General features: G+C 40.7%; 1 protein-coding gene across 2 annotated transcripts in view; it reads right to left on the reverse strand.

Annotated features, from left to right (window-relative positions):
• Positions 1 to 9,748: 9,748 nt before the first annotated feature.
• Positions 9,749 to 19,553, reverse strand: part of camsap1b (calmodulin regulated spectrin-associated protein 1b) — a 29,974-nt gene continuing 20,169 nt past the window's right edge. For both annotated transcript variants that reach the window (XM_063017522.1, XM_063017523.1), the window contains 9 exons: positions 19,330 to 19,421; positions 17,448 to 17,526; positions 15,113 to 17,348; positions 14,894 to 15,030; positions 13,702 to 13,934; positions 13,421 to 13,523; positions 13,189 to 13,298; positions 12,921 to 13,039; positions 9,749 to 11,371 (listed from right to left, as the gene is read on the reverse strand). In XM_063017522.1, the coding sequence (XP_062873592.1) occupies positions 11,075 to 11,371; positions 12,921 to 13,039; positions 13,189 to 13,298; positions 13,421 to 13,523; positions 13,702 to 13,934; positions 14,894 to 15,030; positions 15,113 to 17,348; positions 17,448 to 17,526; positions 19,330 to 19,421 (3,406 nt within the window). In that variant the 3' untranslated portion in view covers positions 9,749 to 11,074. The remainder of the gene's footprint in view (positions 11,372 to 12,920; positions 13,040 to 13,188; positions 13,299 to 13,420; positions 13,524 to 13,701; positions 13,935 to 14,893; positions 15,031 to 15,112; positions 17,349 to 17,447; positions 17,527 to 19,329; positions 19,422 to 19,553) is intronic.

Consider the following 19,553-nt stretch of genomic DNA (forward strand, 5'->3'; position numbering starts at 1 on the left):
TAATTGGCTAGAAATGAATAAAATGTATTAACATTTACAGATGCATTGTTGGTCAAAATAAAAAAGGAAAATTTTCAAGCATGTCAAAAGTACCAAAGCTGGAAAAGTATGTACAGTGTACTTAAAATTGTATGCAGTTGTTTAATAGCTTGTATTAATATGATACATTTAAATTTATTCCAAAAGATTTACTAACTTTAGCCTGCTTAGTACCTAAAGAGATAACAAATGACACATTTTAAGGACCCATTTACATCGACAAGTTCACTTGGCAGACTCCATTTGAAACATTAGCTCTACATCACATTTAGATTTGATTGCAGAAGTAAAATTACTAAAATCATATATTCAAAGTGGAAATATGTAAAACCAAAACAGTTAGGGATACAAGAGTTCAAAAGTTCAACAAGTAACAAAAATGAAATCTTATAATACAACACAAAACTCCACAAAGAATTATACCACCTCAGCGTAAAAAAACTGTAAATACCCCGAATAACAAAAAATGTTAAAACTAAAGCTATAGAATATCCTTAAAATAAGTGAATACAGAATTAATTTGCACTTAACTGTACACAATAAATGTTTTGTGTCCGTGTGAAGCTGAATATGTTGGCAAAAGTCATGGACCAAGTTTTTTTTTATCTATTAAGATTCGATTGGTTCAGAAAAAAAAAACTCCAGTTAGTTATCTAGCTCTGGAGTTTGAGTAAATTCTCTGTAGGATTCTCTATTAACTGAGAAAGAGACATTACATGAAAAGCACAACAACTCTGTGGATTTCTATGTGATCTAGGTAATTTAGAGGCTGGAAAAAGTCTGAACTTAAATTTAAGATTTTGACATAAAAATAAATCTTTAACTTGATGAATTCAGTGTGTTTTCTAATAAATGCTGAAAATGTACTTTTAAATGCAGTCCACAGTGAAAGACACATTTACTGACTCTTTACAAACTGCTTATTTTTTGACTTATTGATGTGACTTTGCCTCCACCGCTCTCGTGTCCAGCGGCCTTGGTTCTCCACCACCTCATGGAGAAGATCTATGAAGGTGTATTCATTACCCACCAGCAGGTTGTCATCACTAGGAGAGCATCCAGAGAGAGATGGACCTGAGCCAGATCTAGGCGGGTTCCTCTGTTTATCTCTCTCTGCTTTCTTCCCCTTTTTGTCTCTTCTCCATGGTTGCTTTCCTGATCCGGATCCTGTCTGTTCACACTTTGGAGTTTGATTTGTCTTTTTCTTCTTGCTTTTTATTTTCACAGAGGCCTCATTAGGATGCACTGATCCCCTATCAGCCGCTTTTAAACCTGTTTCTTCATATAGTGGACTGTATGATGTGACCATGTTAGGTTGTGCACCATAATTTGATCGAGGAATGCTGTTGATGTCAGATTGCTCGTTTATATAAACATAATCTTCAGCTGATGTGGACAAGCCTTGGATGTAGGATTGAATCATAGACTCTCTAGAAGGTTCCAGGGAATGGATGTCTCTGACTTGTATGTGTGACTGGTGTTCATGCAAAGCATCTAAACCACTGACTTGTGGGATCATTTCAGGGCTAGTTATAGTGGGCGGGAACATGCTTACTTGATAAGTATATTGGGTGAGAAAAATGAGATTAGGTGAAACATTGAGGACTTGCTGATTTTGGGAGCAGTATTTTTTCCACTGAGCTGCAGTAGGAGGCCAGGATAGGACACGCCTAATGGGTCTTGACTTCTCCTTTTTAGTGGAAGCTTCAGCACAAATTAGCTCTGGTTTTTGGCTTGAACCTTGCTTTTCCGGATCAGGTCCAATGGTAAAGTATGGCATGTTTTCATCATCATCCAAAAGCTGGATTGTAGCAGCATTGTCTTCTTGAAAGGGTCTTGCTACACTGAAGGCTAGATTTTTGGCTTCATCCTCAATGGACATAATGTCTTTACTAGCATTTGACAGGAATATTTTATGCTGGGCATTTTCCTCTATAGTATTTTCTTCTTTCACATCAGCATCCATCATCAGGTTGAGCTTTGCTATTGCTTTCAAACCAGTATTACTTTCATCATCATCATGATTATCATTTTTCTCAGATTGCTGATGTGGCTTCTTCATTTCAGTTGTTCCTTCTGGTTCCTTCTCTTCTTCCCTTTCATGTTCCCTAGTTTTATCTTTGGATTCACTCCTCTCACAGTGTAATTTCTCTTCATCCTTCATCAGGTCCACTTGAGGCTCTGTCAGATCTTCTTGAACTGCAGTCTCCGTTTGCCTACCACCCCAAACTGTAAAAAACTCAGGACCTGCTGATTTGGCCCGAGTACACACTTCTCTTTTTTGATCTAGAGCTTTGCTGTAAATCTGGAAAATGTGTGATGCCTTCTCAGATTCTAGTACAGTCTGGTCCAACTTCAGTAACGTTTTATTATTTGGGTTTGTCCTCTGATTACAGAATTTTGATCCATCTATTGTTCTGCACTTGGCTTGGGTTTGTTTGGCACTTTCTTGCTCCAGTGGAGAAGGCTGAATGGTCAGTAGATGTTTGCGTTCACGTTTTCTATGGTATAAGACTGACAAAACACAGATGACAAATACCAGGGCACAAAGTACCACTGGTAAAAGATAGGTATTAGTTTTCCTGATGTTCCATGGCGATGGTTTTTATGTCTAAATTGCTAGGCATGTTAGAAATGAGACACTTATTGAGAAGTTGCTATTTTAGTTAACACTTACAAAATATAAATTTTTCATTAAATCCAACCATGGTCATTCATGGTCTACAATTTGATCCCAACTCCATATAATGTTCATGCAAAACAGTAAAATTACAAATCATGTGAACGCAGCTTGAATTAACAGCATAGTGGCCATGTGGTTCATACACAGTACTTTTAGGTACTTCACAGTTTGGCTAATAATCCTGTTTGGCTCAGGTTAGTGTTAACTTACCTATTAAACTGATTAGAGTAGATGGCTCAATCACTCCAGGGTTTAGTGGTTGACTGTTTGTTGTTATAGAACTCACAGCTATGGTGGGGTTCACACATTTGGATACATTCCATACAGGTATTCCTCTCTGATGAGGTGGACTCTGGCACAGCACCTCCATCTCATTCTGCAGCAGCGAGGCTTTCTGCAGCTCTATAGATTTTATTTATTCATTTATTTGTTAGGATTTCAGTGTCATGTTTTACACTTTGGTTACATTCATGACAGGACGGGTAGTTAATAGTTACACATTCATCAGTTCAAGTCTTTAATGTCAAACACAGTTATGGACAACTTTGTATCTCCAATCCACCTCACTTGCATGTTACTGGAAACTGGAGCTCCCAGAGGAAACCCACACAGACACGGGGAGAACATGCAAACTCCACACAGAAAGGACCCTGGAAATCGAACCCAGGACCTTCTTGAGTCACAAATAGACTTAATTTAGAATATAAGCATCATTTAAGGTGACATTTAGTATTTCTTTAGGTATCATACAGTAGGTATCATGCCTGGGTAGAATGTTTTACTAACACTTTTAATGTTTTAGAGTAGCATGGATCTACTACTACTACTACTAATAATAATAGATATAAATAAATAATAATAATCCCAACAGTTACAATATATTAACAATTAAAAAGTCGTTGTTTTAAATAAAATAATAGATTATCATAGTTAACTTTAACTACTGGGGTGCTTAAGGCAAAGCGGTAAAATACATTATTTCTGGGGAGGGGTGGTTGGTTGGGCAAACAGCCTAGCCACAGAGAGTGCGCTTTCAGAGCCAGTCCCAAGCCCTGATAGAAATAGGAGGGTTGTGTCAAAAAGGCATCTGGCATAAAAACTGTGCCATGTCTGGTATGCGGATCAGATCCACTATGTGTATGTATACATGTACATATAAATCATAGTTGTGCAAGTACATCAGTCTATCTATATACACACATGCACACACATATAAATGCATTAAAAATGATAAATGATATCCAGCAAAATGTTATGTATGCATAGCTATTTAAATAAACAAATAATATGAAAGCGGTAAAGAATTAACATAAACATTCTTACCTCTTAGGAACAGAGCAAACTTGTACACAGAGCAGGAACAGTCCCACGGGTTTCCATGCAAATAAATCTTTGTATTGTTCAGTGAAATAAGTGTGTCCATGCTTAAATAGCGTAGCTTATTGTTGGACAGGTCCAGATGTCTCAGCGTGATTAAAGAGTGAAAGCTACCTGATGTAATAGTGTATATTTGATTCTGGGACAGGTTTAAACTAGAGAGTCCTGAAAAGCCATGAAAGGAATCATCATTTAAAGCTACGATGCTATTATTTGTAATGGTTAAGCTTTCCAAAACCTCTTTGTGTGTGAACCAGGCTGAGGTGACTTGAGAGAGACCGTTATTGTGCAGATTAAGTGATTTGAGACTTTGGAAGTGAGTAAATGCTTTTGGTGCTATAGAGGTAATTCCACATTGAGTCATGGTGAGGCTGGTAACTGAGGCCAGATTAGTGTAGTTGAATACAGTGGAGTTGATCTCGTCCATGTTGCTTACAAACAGCACCAGTGAGGTCACGCCAGGTGGATAACCTGAGAAAATACAACACTCTTAAATGGTTTTAAATCTAGACACGTAAATTAAACTAGCCAGCGATAAAAAAAGCTACATTAATAATTACATACTGCTTACTATAGTATATTGTCAATAGGATCTTTATTGGTTGCTCACCAAGTCTTTTTTTTTTTTGTTGCATTTTTCCCTTTTTCTCCCAATTTAGAGTAGCCAATCCACTGCTGGGGACCCCAATGGCGTCCAAGGAGGGTGTATATATTCACTCGACACACACTCCAGCCAATGTGTGCGCAGTCCACCAATACCTACTTATTCACCCATACTTCGGTGGATTTGCGTGTGAGGTCGGCTTCGCGTATGGAGAGCCACGCCATGATCTCTGCGCTCCTCCACTTTCTGTACAGGCGCCCTGGGCAACCAAGGTCCTTACACAGCTTTAATAACCCCACCCCTTAGTCCATTCTTTTGCCACCCAGCAGACTAGAGGCCAATGTTGTCTGCTGCAGGCATTAGCTAGTTGTGCCTGCTAGAGGGCACCCAGCCAACCAGAGCCAAGATACGAACTCAGAATCTTAGCGCTGGTGTGCTTTTTGGCCTGCTTGTTGTTTCAGCCTGTGATATGGCCACAGCGCAAAACATACAATCATTGTCACTAGTCAAGAGCTTCACTAATGTTTACAGCTAACAACCAAATGGGAAATCAATGTGATCCTTGCTTGGTTATTGGCACCACATAGGCTGGTTTGGGGCAGAAACCACTGATCTAAGATTTCTATGCACAACAGAGTAAACACAGAATGGTACAAAAAATAGTGAGTGACACAGAAATGCCTTGTCGCTAAGATAACACTTATAACCACATAAGGGAACAGCAGAAGACCAGTTTGGGGATAATTATTGCCTAAATGTGAACTATCCAGACTGACATTCTGCATTATGAAATCAACACACCTTAAGTCTAGATATTGTATTTGTTTGCGTGTATTTAATTACCTACCTGTTGGTATTTGGTTACAAACATAGTCCTTTGCCTGTACACAGTTCTCACTCCACGCAAATTCAAAACTTTGTAAAATCACCCAAACTAGAAGAAAAACTGCAGAGAAAAGCAGAAAAAGAAAATATTTTGTTGTTTGTCTCATTTGTCTCAACAGAAATTCGATTGCTGAATACTTACCTCGCATGTTGCCACTGTTCTGGATGTGTCTTTACGGTAAAGGTCCCTTCTGCAATGGTTTATCAATCAAATACCCGAGATCATGAAGTGCAGCTGAGAATAAACTCACTGCTGCTATGCAACATGTGTGTTCATAGTTGATTGTCAAGGATACAGGAGATGCCACTGATGCATGAGCAGTTGTTACAGTCAGGTTAAGCTCAAAAGATACCATGTGCAATCAAAAGTACCTTAGAAGCTTGTAGACATACAGTTCTATAAATAAGTATCTAAACTTTTTGGAATTAACTGCACTAATTACTTAAATGTGGTCTGACATTTAAGTCATAATAATAGATAAGCACATAAACACATTCTGCTTTAATAACACGAAAAAAAAATGTACTAGTCACGTATTTACTCACCACCTTGATCGTTCATTCGAAATCCAGGCCAGAACTAAAACCATCTTTAAAAGTCAGGTGTTCTAATTAATTCAGTAAGACTGAAGGTGTGGGTTGTCTTAGGGTGATCTTTTAAAGAAAAATCTGTTCACGTGAATCATGTCCCGATCAAAAGTTTTAGGGTAGATTTTGAGAGATGCAGTAAATATACTAGCCTGTGTTGTTTGATTCACAATAAGATAAACTACTTGCTAATTTTCTAGTAGTGGGTACTCAAAAATCCAACCACAAGATACAAATACAGAGGTGATGAGAACCCCAAATAATAGGAAGCTCTAGCTGTTCATATTTTGGCAGCTATTTTGTCAGGGTAGCAGTGAATCACCTGAACTGTAATTGAAGTTGCAGCAACAGTGTCACCCAAAATACACCACTCACTCATTCACTTTCTTAACTCTCACTTATCCAATCAGGGTCATGGGGGGTCGCTGGATCCTATCCCAGCTTTTTAATGGGCGCAAGGCACACAATAACACCCTGGATGGGGCGCCAGTCTATCGCAGGACACACACACATACATACATTCACCCATTCACCGACAGGCCAATTCAGTGTTTGCAATTAACCTGACTGCAGCTTCTGGAGGAAACCCACGCAGACACAGGGAGAACATGCAAATTCCACAGAGAAAGGACCCGGATCGCCCCCCGCCTGGTGATCAAACCCAGGACCTTCTTGCTGTGAGGCAACAGTGCTACCCACCGAGCCGCCCACAAAATACACCAGTAAAATAAAATAAAAAAGTAAGGGTTTGAGGCTGTAAGTCCAAAATTGAGGTTCTGTGTCATAGGGGTAATAGTCATATACAGTGTATCACAAAAGTGAGTACACCCCTCACATTTCTGCAGATATTTAAGTATATCTTTTCATGGGACAACACTGACAAAATGACACTTTGACACAATGAAAAGTAGTCTGTGTGCAGCTTATATAACAGTGTAAATTTATTCTTCCCTCAAAATAACTCAATATACAGCCATTAATGTCTAAACCACCGGCAACAAAAGTGAGTACACCCCTAAGAGACTACACCCCTAAATGTCCAAATTGAGCACTGCTTGTCATTTTCCCTCCAAAATGTCATGTGATTTGTTAGTGTTACTAGGTCTCAGGTGTGCATAGGGAGCAGGTGTGTTCAATTTAGTAGTACAGCTCTCACACTCTCTCATACTGGTCACTGAAAGTTCCAACATGGCACCTCATGGCAAAGAACTCTCTGAGGATCTTAAAAGACGAATTGTTGCGCTACATGAAGATGGCCAAGGCTACAAGAAGATTGCCAACACCCTGAAACTGAGCTGCAGCACAGTGGCCAAGATCATCCAGCGTTTTAAAAGAGCAGGGTCCACTCAGAACAGACCTCGCGTTGGTCGTCCAAAGAAGCTGAGTGCACGTGCTCAGCGTCACATCCAACTGCTGTCTTTGAAAGATAGGCGCAGGAGTGCTGTCAGCATTGCTGCAGAGATTGAAAAGGTGGGGGGTCAGCCTGTCAGTGCTCAGACCATACGCCGCACACTACATCAAATTGGTCTGCATGGCTGTCACCCCAGAAGGAAGCCTCTTCTGAAGTCTCTACACAAGAAAGCCCGCAAACAGTTTGCTGAAGACATGTCAACAAAGGACATGGATTACTGGAACCATGTCCTATGGTCTGATGAGACCAAGATTAATTTGTTTGGTTCAGATGGTCTCAAGCATGTGTGGCGGCAATCAGGTGAGGAGTACAAAGATAAGTGTGTCATGCCTACAGTCAAGCATGGTGGTGGGAATGCCATGGTCTGGGGCTGCATGAGTGCAGCAGGTGTTGGGGAGTTACATTTCATTGAGGGACACATGAACTCCAATATGTACTGTGAAATACTGAAGCAGAGCATGATCCCCTCCCTCCGGAAACTGGGTCGCAGGGCAGTGTTCCAGCATGATAATGACCCCAAACACACCTCTAAGACAACCACTGGTTTATTGAAGAGGCTGAGGGTAAAGGTGATGGACTGGCCAAGCATGTCTCCAGACCTAAACCCAATAGAACATCTTTGGGGCATCCTCAAGCGGAAGGTGAAGGAGCGCAAAGTCTCGAATATCCGCCAGCTCCGTGATGTCGTCATGGAAAAGCATTCCAGTGGCAACCTGTGAAGCTCTGGTAAACTCCATGCCCAGGAGAGTTAAGGCAGTTCTGGGAAATAATGGTGGCCACACAAAATATTGACACTTCAGGAACTTTCACTAAGGGGTGTACTCACTTTTGTTGCCGGTGGTTTAGACATTAATGGCTGTATATTGAGTTATTTTGAGGGAAGAATAAATTTACACTGTTATATAAGCTGCACACAGACTACTTTTCATTGTGTCAAAGTGTCATTTTGTCAGTGTTGTCCCATGAAAAGATATACTTAAATATCTGCAGAAATGTGAGGGGTGTACTCACTTTTGTGATACACTGTACATGTCGCTAACCAATCAGTGCTATGATCAAATTCTTTAATTTTTCCTCAGTGATCATTTGTTGGTATAGCGTTTTGGCCCAAAATATATTGTCAGTATGAGGTTAGACATCCTGTGGATGACTTTCCATTGAAGGATTTTTAAGTGGGGGTAAAGCTGTACAGATCAACAAATGGACTATAGTCAGTAATTGTATTCCCACCAAAATATCACTTTGGTATTACTTTGGAGTGCATGGTACTCCACTCCTAGTTCAGGAATGTACTTTCACTTGTTATTCACAATAACATTTGTATCTGTTTAACCTTAAAACACTGCAGATCTGTTGTAAATAAAAGTGGTCTCAAGATGCATTATTAAGGGCCAGTCAACTACATGAGACAAGACAGGGGGCACTGGAGAAAGATGACCCATCTGTCTAGCCAACCAACACAAAGCAATGACATGAAGTGAATCTTGTCCATCCTCATCACTCCCAACAAGAATCACAGGATCTTCATCTTTGAATCCTCCAGCTTCCTCTCCTTTTTTCCTTCAACACTGCAGGTAGATACCATTCTACCACAAATTACTCCTGCCACTAGTCACCCTCTCCACCCTGCCTGCACTTTCTTCCTCACCTCTCTACCACACTCTCTGTTTTTGTACACTGCATTCTAAGTATTTAAACTCACACTTACCTTCATGTCTCCAGGCTCTCTTTAACCGCTCTCTACTCTCACTACAAATCGCAATGTCATGTGCAAAACATCAGTCCATAGAGACTCCTGCCTAACCTAATCTGTCAGCCTGTCCATGAGCACTGCAAACAGGAAAGGACTCGAGAGCCGATTCTTGATACAGTCGCACTTCCACTTTAAACTTGTCCATCATTCCTACTGCTTATCTTATCACCGTCACACTGTCCTCACACAAACTGCAAATGATTAAGGAATAAAACGGTTGGATTACTATATGTTGTTGGTTTTAGAGGTTACAGACTTAAAAAAAAAAATGCAACTGTTTATAATAATGAACAAAAATTTAAATAAATATAACAAATGAAGGTATTGTAAAGTGTACATTTTTTATGTGAAATAATATAAATACAAACAGAAAATCTAAATGACAAACAAAACCATGATGAACCAAAATGATGAAAATGAGTTTATTGAAATATTTATAGAATTTTCAGTGCCTCTGTTTAAAATAAATAAATGGTAAGGTTGAGTAAAATGAGTAAAAAAGAAAAGTACAGTGTTTTCATTTATATATATATAAATTTAAAAGTAAACAATGCAACATCTAAGGCCTACTTTTTGCAAAGCAGTACTTTTAAGAGCCTTTCAAGGAGCCGTTACTTTGCTCATCAGTGTTAAATCTTAGTGTCTGTGTAAAGCATGATAAACTAATTTTAATCTTAAGCACAAACTTAACAGCAATGCCTTTGAGCACAACAGTCTATTGCCAACATCGATCCCTAACGAATCGCCTTTTTAGAGGACGTAAAGTGCACGTGCAACACTACTTTGATCAGACACCAAACTTGAAGCTTCAATAAGTGTTTTCTTGAACAATAAAAAAAACCATGGCAGTGTTGACACTCTTTTCTGTCTCCAAGGAATGTTTTACACACAGGTAAATAATTAGACCGACTGCATAGCAAGTAACCGATTATGAATATATTAAATACTGTCATTCAGACAACAGCGACACTCTTCAGAATAGAGCATGCTGCTCTTATGCATGAAAAACAAAGCTGCAGAACCAACATCACTCATGGTTACATTGCATGGTTATAAAAGCACAAAAACATGATCATGAGTGCACCGTTTTAAAGGACGTAGCTGTTCAGTGGATAAATCACTACCTCTAACATTAGAATAGTAGCAAAACAAAAAAGCATCCGAGATATGTACCATGGCCTATTTTGCTCCATCTGGAAAAGGTCCATCATATTTCCTACAGCAGTGCTAAAGCTGGTTTGCTTTTAAGTGCTGAATAAATAGACAAAAGTACCACGATGCATGAAGGCCAACGACATGTAGGACAGGAATTGTCCCAATAACACAAATGAGAAGTTCAGAGCAGCATGTTTTTAAGGGAGAAGAGATTAGGCAATTCTTCAAATACTTTTCTACGAACGTTTGGGTTCTGGTTTTAGATGCAACAGACCATATTAAGATGCAAGTGTTTTTAGAGTCTGTATTTTACAGTAAAGAGACTAATCAGAAGGAAATTCTGCTCTAAGTGAGCCTGCCAACTGAAAAATATTCAAGTAACAAGAACTTAATCAATAAAAAAATGCCACAGGCTGTAAGTGTACTAATAAACCCAAACATTTTAGATGCAAATGTGTCCAAACATTCATTCACACACAGCTACTCTCTCTCTGCAAACACCAGAGGATGAGAACTTTGATTGTGACATTTTTGCAGTCTTTCTGCATTTAAGCACCCCTTTCCTACCGTTGCCCTGCATTACTTCCCACTCTTTTTTGGCACAACGGGTCTCTTGGCCTGCCAGAGATGATTATGAATGGTCAAGGCGTCAACGCTGACAGAAACAGTCTTTGCAGGGATGACGGTGAACTGCTTGCGGTCCGAGCTGTACTTATAAAGTTTATCGATCATCTTCTTGGTGATGCTCTTGGGTCCGGTGCCTGTAAGCTTGTGGATCTCCTCAGTGTCAGGAAAGTATGAGTAGAGCGCTCGGAACTGGCAGCCACCATCACGGAACAGAATCATTAAGTGGTTTGATTCACACTTCTCAATATCCTGTAAAGAAGTAAACAACATCATTAATACGAGTTACTTTCAAACCAAGTAGGAGTCAACAAATAAAAAATTCTTCATAGGGACATAAATATGATTCTCTTGTGCAATCCGTTTTTTATTCACAATAACAAAAATGTTACATATTCAGGTTAGGCAAATTCACATCCCTTTTCTGCTAATTACAAATAATAAGGGCTACAATCAGAAAGTGTTCATGTATTTTACTGTGAGAAAATTACTATGCATCATTTTTGATTGTACACAGTTTCAGTATTTTATTTATTTATTTATTAGGATTTTAACGTCATGTTTTACAAAGATTCAACAGTTCACAAGTTTAATGTAGCAAGCTGTAGCCTAGTGGTTAAGGTACTGGACTAGTAATCAGAAGGTCGCTGGTTCAAGCCTCACAGCTGCCAGGTTGCTGCTGTTGGGCCCTTGAGCAAGGTCCTTAACCCTCAATTGCTCAGACTGTGTACTGTAACTGTAATGTAAGTCGCTTTGGATAAAGGCGTCTGCTAAATGCCGAAAATGTAAATGTAAAACGTAATGTCAAACACAGTCATGGACAATTTTGTATTTCCAATTCACCTCACTTGCATGTCTTTGGAATGTGGGAGGAAACTGGAGCTCCCGGAGGAAACCCATGCATACACGGGGAGAACATGCAACTCCACATAAAAGGATCCGGACCGCCACCCTTCGTGCTGTGAGGCGACAGTACTATCCACTGAGCCACCATGTCGCCCACATAGTTTTAGTAAGTAATAAAACAATACTAAGAATTATATAAAAATTATCATTAATGATATCGACTCCTGCATTGTTGCTGTAATTAATAAAACTCTAATAACCGTCTAATAATTATCATAATTATTTGTAATAACAATACAATCCAATATTTTTAGTTTAACATGTCAACCAAGGAGTAGATACGGCCAAACATGATTATTTAAAGAGAGTTTATTTTTACCCAAGTATTTAGAAAGTAAGCTCAACCAAATGGCTGAGCAGACCATTAAAGTGTTAAAAATGATTGGTAGTTCTGTACAAACCCCATTAACAGAAAAGGGGGACTATTGAGCAGCTGAAGTCTTGTATCAAACTAAAACATTTCCACTTGCAAAAAAAATGTGTTCTCAGATCTCAAACCATTAAAAAGTGTAATCAATAAAAAAAAGATAATATAAAACAGGGGTAAACCCCCTTTTGTCCCAATTTACTTTGCCGTGTGGTGCAGGCATCAAATTCTAAATGTGTTTATATTAACAAAATACAATAAAGTTGATCAGTGAAAACACTGGAAATCTTTTCTTTTTGTCAGTCAAATAGTCATTTCAGAGAAATAACTAATAACAGATTCTTCTTTTTACTGCAATTTACTAAACGTCCCAACTTTTCTCCAGAAATGAGGTTTGTAATTGTGTTATGTATAATTGTTTTGCCTTAAATCCCATGATTCCTTTTATGTTTTGTGCAGTGCAGATGTGCTCTTTACACCAAAAACTGTCTTTATGCAAAATGATGTGAGCAGAGGCAAACAACAAACCTCAAGAATGGAGTTCTTCTGTGGTTCATTTACTTTTCCTGCCAGGCAACAGTGAGAAATGGCATTATGGATTATCGGCTTGTTAGACTTAGCACTTGGTTCCTTGAACAGTTTAGGCCCTGCAGGAATACAAAAACAGCAGGTTAAACATGTGTTTTAGGAGCTGTTTTACAAGTGCAATATTTTATTTCCAAAATATTAGGCAGGGTATTTTAATTAGGATTAATTACAGGCTGGTAATGCTACTACTAAGGGCAAAACATCTCACCGGTATATTCCGCCATAGATGCCGATGTAATGGAAGACGCAGTGGAACCATTGTCCCAGTCCTGCTCAGTGGTCCGACTGAGACCAGAAAACGACTCCACTGATTCACCCCTGTAATGGAAACAGGCCAATAAGAGCAGTAATATTCGGTTATATTGTAAGGTCACAGTCTGTATTACTGTACTATATTTAAAGTAGTTAATTTTGAGAAACACAAAGATGCGCACACATACCGCTGAGATCCTGCACCGCCTGAATTTACACTGTCTGGTTCAGTGGTAGCTACAGAGGCCAGCGAGAGATTAGATCCAGACAGGGCACTGACAAGGTTTTCATCTGGGAAGAAAAAGCATTTTGTTATTTTTACATCCTGAAATGTATCATTAAGCTTTAAATACTTTAATTTACTTATTATAGTAACAGTGCTATAAAAGCAGTGACTCCTCACAAAAGCCATTATACGAATCTCATTATTATTTTAACCCAGACTCATTTAGAAACAAAATATACTTACTGACAGGTGGGAATTTTGGAAGTGTATTAACTGAAAGCTCTTCCTTTAGTACAGACTTTGGTCTCTGTTTCTTGGGCTTGGGTTTGGGTTTTGGTTTTGGTTTAGGCTTGGGCTTGGGCTGTTCCTGCTCTTCAGTCAACTCTAGCTGTTTCCTTTTCAGGTACTCCTGCTTTATCAGTTCTCTTCTAACTCTCTCTTCCTCTTTTCTGAGACGGTCTTCTTCAGCTTTCCGCCTGAAAGCAAAGATTTCAATAACTTCAAGCATGATAAACAAATTACTGGACATTTTAAAAGTGACACTTTGCATCAGTATTACCATTCATTTACTCACCTATCCACTTACCCATCCATCTACTCTCTTACCCATCCATGCACTCACTTACCCACCCATCTATTCTCTCTCCGATCCATGCACTCACAAACCCATCCACCCATCTATCCACTCACTCACTAATCCATCCATCCATCCACTCACTCATCCATCCATCCACTCTCTCACCCATCTATCCACTTACTCAACTGGTCATCCATCCATCCATCCATACATCCATCCACTCATCCATCTACTCACCCACCCAGTCATTCATTCATCCACTCATCCATCTACTCACCCACCCAGTCATTCATTCATCCACTCATTCATCTACCCACTCACCCATCCATCCACTTACTCAAACATTCCTGTCATCCACTCACTCACGCACTCACCCAACCATCCATCTCATTCATCCAGAAAAAAAACATCATGGCTGACCAAATTATGGACTTGTTTCAGTTAAACCATATGCTTTAAATTTTTGTAAAATATATTTGCTACTGTTTAATAAATAGATATACAAGCAAAACTTAGAGTTAAAATCCACTGTGTACACGTAGACCTGGTAATGTCTGAGAGTCACTAATCTGACTAGTTATTTTGAACATGTCTGTATTTTATGCAACACTGTTTTATATACTAAGCCAGTACTTGTTTTTATGTTGATCTGAACAATGCCTAATAGGGATCTTTTATGATTGTCTATATATTAAAGACCATGCCTGAAAGACAGAAATGGTATTCCCAAAACTAATTTCACTGCAGCTAACAGACACATGACTTTGTACATGTGTAAAATCTAAAACTTTGCTTATGATCGGCATATGTCCTATGTAAAACTAATAGCACCCAGATCGGCACCCAGTTCGGCAGTACCTGGCTTCGTCCCTCTTAAGCTCACTCTCTGCCTCCAGTTGCTGCTTGCGTTGCCGAGCTTCCTCTGCTTTTTTCTGTTGTTTCAGGAGAAACGCTGCACGCTTTTTGGCCATTTCATCCTCTGCCTTCTGCTCATCCTGTCATTCAAAAGGAACGAGTGAGTAAAATGCTATTTATATTGCTGCATTTTATTTCGAATCGATGAGGACAAGGCAGTACCTTGAAGAAGAAGCCCATGCCAGATTTCTTCTCTGCATCTACTTCATCTGAGTGAATTTCTAGTGTATTAGAACTTCCATCATCTGACTGGCCTGCTAGGTCTGACAAGTCCACTTCAATTAGACTAGCCTTGGTTTTTGTGCTGTCCTCAGGTAAAAGCACAGATTCAAGACTGTTGTCTGATGTTTCATCATGTTCTTTTAAAGTACCAGACACATCTTCATCGAAAGTGATGCCAAGGGGGACTGAGCTCGGCTCCCGTGAGACCGCACGCATGTTGGATTCGTCATGGAGATGGAACGTGTGATTCTTGAAGGTGCCCTGATCTTGGCTGATTGTCTCAGGCTCTGCTTTGGGGGTCCTGCCCCCTGGACTGGCTCGAGCATTGGGACTGTCGATAGGAGTGGGTGTGGATGTTTTCTGTCCTTTGGTGTGCTCCTTGGACAGCTTAAGCTCAGAGGGTTTGGAGCAGGATCTGGCCGAGGTCAGCTTAGGGGGCTTACGTACGACGGGGCTGCCGCTCGGCTCTACAAAATGGACCGGGGCGCGGACCTTTGATTCAGATACGTTGCCTTTGCCACCGACTTGTTGGGTGGCACCAGTTGGCGATGGGATGTTTTGCTTCATAAGTAGGTCCTGCTGAAAAGACAACTGCATCATCTGCTGTTGAATGCTGCTGATTGCCTCGTTAAGTATTTCTATTGAGCGATTACACTCGTTAAGGTCTATTTCCTCATCTACATTTAAGGCAGTAGGTGGCAAAGCAGCTGCACTTTCCCAGTCAACGGATTCCTTTTCAGGCTCTGTAGCACCTTTCTCCTTATCCCTCACTGCATCAAGACAGGAGTCATCTTTAGATGCTTCTTTTTCACCATTACACTTTTGGCCATCTTTCAAATGGTCCAGCTTAAAAGACTGGGGAAGGGTGTCGCTTTTTCCTTTTTTTACTATGTGCAAAAAGGCCGCCTTTCCCAACTTGAGCCTTTTTCTCGCACACAAGACTTCCATTTTCTTCTTTTGGGTCTCAATGGCACGTCGTTTTTCTTCAAGCTGCATGTGCAGCTGCACAATCTCTGAAGCCAAAATGTTGGTGGAGTCTTTGCTCTGTGTGGGACTCTGGTCCCTCTTCATCCTCCAGGAGGGAGGGGGGAAAGAGAAGCTTTCTGACCCATCTGGTGTGGTCCTCTGTGAGCTGCTTGCGCTGGATCGAATGTCTTGGTTGCTGCCGAATTTCTGCATCTTCCTCTCTGCAAAGCTGGTCATTCGAACGCCGCCGCTGGCCGTGCTGCTGACCTGCGACTGCACGCTGAGCGCAGGGCTGGAGCACCTACTGCTTTCGTCCTTATCCTCGTGCTCCTTCACGCTCATGTCCTCCTGAAGCTTGGCTGACTCCTGATCGTCTTCGTAAAACTGTTTCTTAGGCGGATGCAGCTCCTTAGTTAGTTCTGCATCTTGTTCCTCAATCGTTTCCACAGTCTCTGTATTGGTGTCAGGCTGTACACCCCAAGCTTGGATAGGCCTCTTGTCATCCACCACAGATGAATGCAGGAAGAAACTAGAAGACTGTTCAGCAGAGGGCTCAATGCTGCTTGACACTGAAGGTCTGAAGGCAGGTGACTGTCCAGAAAGAGACGCCACCGACTCGCTGGATTTGTGTTCAGCTGTTTCAAGATCAGAGCTGGAACTCGCATTAAAGGTCCGGTTAAGGCTATGTGGAGGTCTTCGCTTAGTTGAAGAACTGGAATCTCCAGTACCGACCCTCCGCACTGACCCACGCAGCCGCCCCTCTCCAGACTCTTCTTCCTTGTTTAAACATATAGATTTTTCTTTTGCTGGTTTAAGCACAGCAGGCATTAAAGGTTCCAGGAGGAAACTGGGAGTTCTGGAATTTGCAGGGCTTTCCTCCTGTCTGCCCCAAGTGTTTGTCTTAGGAGTGGCACACTTGGGTTCTGCATCGCCACTGTTTGACAGAGTAACATCATTCCTAGACGTCTCTTCCTGGATTACTGTAACAATCTCCTCTTCTTCGTCCATGTTCACATTTCCGAGCAGAGCGTGACCGTTGACTCGCTGGGGGACAACCTGACTTGGATGGGTCTGGTGTTTGGGTGTGACAGTAGACGCCAGGCTGTCCTCACTGATGGAGCATGTGAGGCTAGCACCGTCACCTGACGCCAAGTCTGCATCACTGTCCGTGGCGCAGTGTAGAACGTAGCGATTCAGCAGTGACAGTGGCCTGTTTAAAATTACAAGTAATGCAAGTCAGATTTTAAATAATTAGCAGTGGTTGGTTATGCAAATAATTAATAAATAAACAATAAAGACTTTTTTATACCTCTGCCTTTTCTCTGACCAAGCCACAGACGCTCGAGAATGGCCGTCTTGTGTCAGAGAATTAGAACGAATTCGAATGCCTGTTAAGGAAAGCGACAAACCAATCAGTTCCAACCAGTATACTTCTTAGCTCACCCCCCACCCCATCATTTTATTTATGCATTTTCTCCCTTTTCTCTGATTTAACATAGTAAATTAGTCTCTTGCTTCTCGGGATCCCAATTGCATCAAAGGACGATATATTCGCCTGCCCCATGCCCCCTCTGACTCGTATGCAGTCCCTCAACCCCTTCTTATTCGCCCGCGCTTTGGTGGATTCATACATGAGGCCGGATATCGCCCACGGAGCGACACACCCCGATCTCCATGCTCCTCCACTTTCGCACAGGCTGCAGGGCTGGCGACCAGGATCCTTGCACAGCGTTTGAAGACCCCACCCACTTATTAGTCCGGTCTTTTCCCACCCAGCAGACTTAATGGCCAATTTTGTCTGCTGCAGGCAATTCCTGCTAGTGGGCACCCAGCCGACCGGTAGCAGAGCTGAGATTCGAACCGGGGAGTTCAGAATCCCAGCGCAGGTAACATTTTGTTTTCTAGACACACTTCCTAATTACTGAGTTTAGATGTTTTGGTCACACCTATTTGTTAAGAAGCAAGTTAAATCAACAATATAAATTTTAATTATATTTAAGCAGTAGAACACGAGAGGGAGTGTGTTATCGCGAATAACGGCTGTGATTTGGTCGCAGGCACGAACCGAAGGTGCTTTTATACAACAGTTTTTACAAAATAAAGAAAGAAAATAAATCAAAGAAGCCCTGAATTTCATATTGAATATGCTTTAATATTGACAATACCTTCCGCCAAAAAGTAGTTCCACAACGAATATAAAGTTTAACACTACAAAGCAGACATCCCAAGTTGAGAAAAACTCATTTCAGGGAGGTAAGAACAAGAAGAAGAAGAAAGCAAGAACTTCCGAAGGGAAAAAAAGAAATAAAAAAACCTCTCGCACACACCAAAGGCTATGGATGAAAACAGAACTACTAGGAGCTGCTAACTGGCTTAACTAACTGTTCGCATTACAAACACATTAATGTTCCCTAAATAGTGCACTACATTGTGTATCATATCATGGATATATGTTCCCTACATAGTGCACTAGATAGTGAATTAGACAATTGGTTATGTTCCCTACACAGTGCGCTAGATTGTATATCAGATAACGGGTGTGTTGCCTGCGTGCGCGTTTGTGTGCATCAAGCTTGTCGTTAATGGCAACGCGTCAGCGGATTAATACCATTGTGGTGTGAAAAGACAGTGCTGATATCCGTGATAACAGCACGGTCTTTTCACACCACAATGGTATTACTCCGCTGACACGTTGCGTTGTTTAGAACGCTTCTCAACCAATCAGATTGTAAGGTCGGAACTACCTGTTGTATAATACTACAGTATATATACACTGATGCCATCTTGTATTCTGTTTTCAGCATGACTGTGCTCCTGTGCACTAAAGACAGATTTGTAGGGGACTAACTCCAGTGACCTTTCGTCCCACTAAAAACCATTGGAATAAATTAAAACACAGAACAAGACCCTCTTGTCCAGCATTAAAGCATGGCCTCAAACATGTTTTCAAATAAATGGCCACAAATGTCCACACATTCCAAATGCCATTTCAAATAAATAGCTGAACAACAAAAATCTTTTTAAAAGAGTGTAGGCTTTTATGTCTGTAGGGTAAATGAACTACCCCGCTACCCTTTAGCACTCTGGTGACCTCTACCTGCCGGATATGACATAAAAGAGCTTGAATACTTGTTATTCCTCACTGGTGGCCAAATTTTCTTCCATATGATAATTTACGTTTAAAGCCTTACCTGAAGCATCTTCTCCTTGCTGAGTTTTCTGCTGCCTCTGTCTCAGTGGAAGAAGTGGATGAGAGGGACTAAAGCTGGAGTTTCCCCTGGTACTACATCAGAAAATAAACCAGCAAAAAATATTGGCTAATGTTAGTCATGTCTGCTCAAGTTTAAAGTCTAGGAATACATTTTTTGCATCCTCCATGTAGATACTATTTGGCTGGCTCTTACTCAGGGCAAAC

The sequence above is a fragment of the Trichomycterus rosablanca genome, chromosome 21 (assembly GCF_030014385.1).
Source record: "Trichomycterus rosablanca isolate fTriRos1 chromosome 21, fTriRos1.hap1, whole genome shotgun sequence".
Taxonomy (NCBI): Eukaryota; Metazoa; Chordata; class Actinopteri; order Siluriformes; family Trichomycteridae; genus Trichomycterus; species Trichomycterus rosablanca.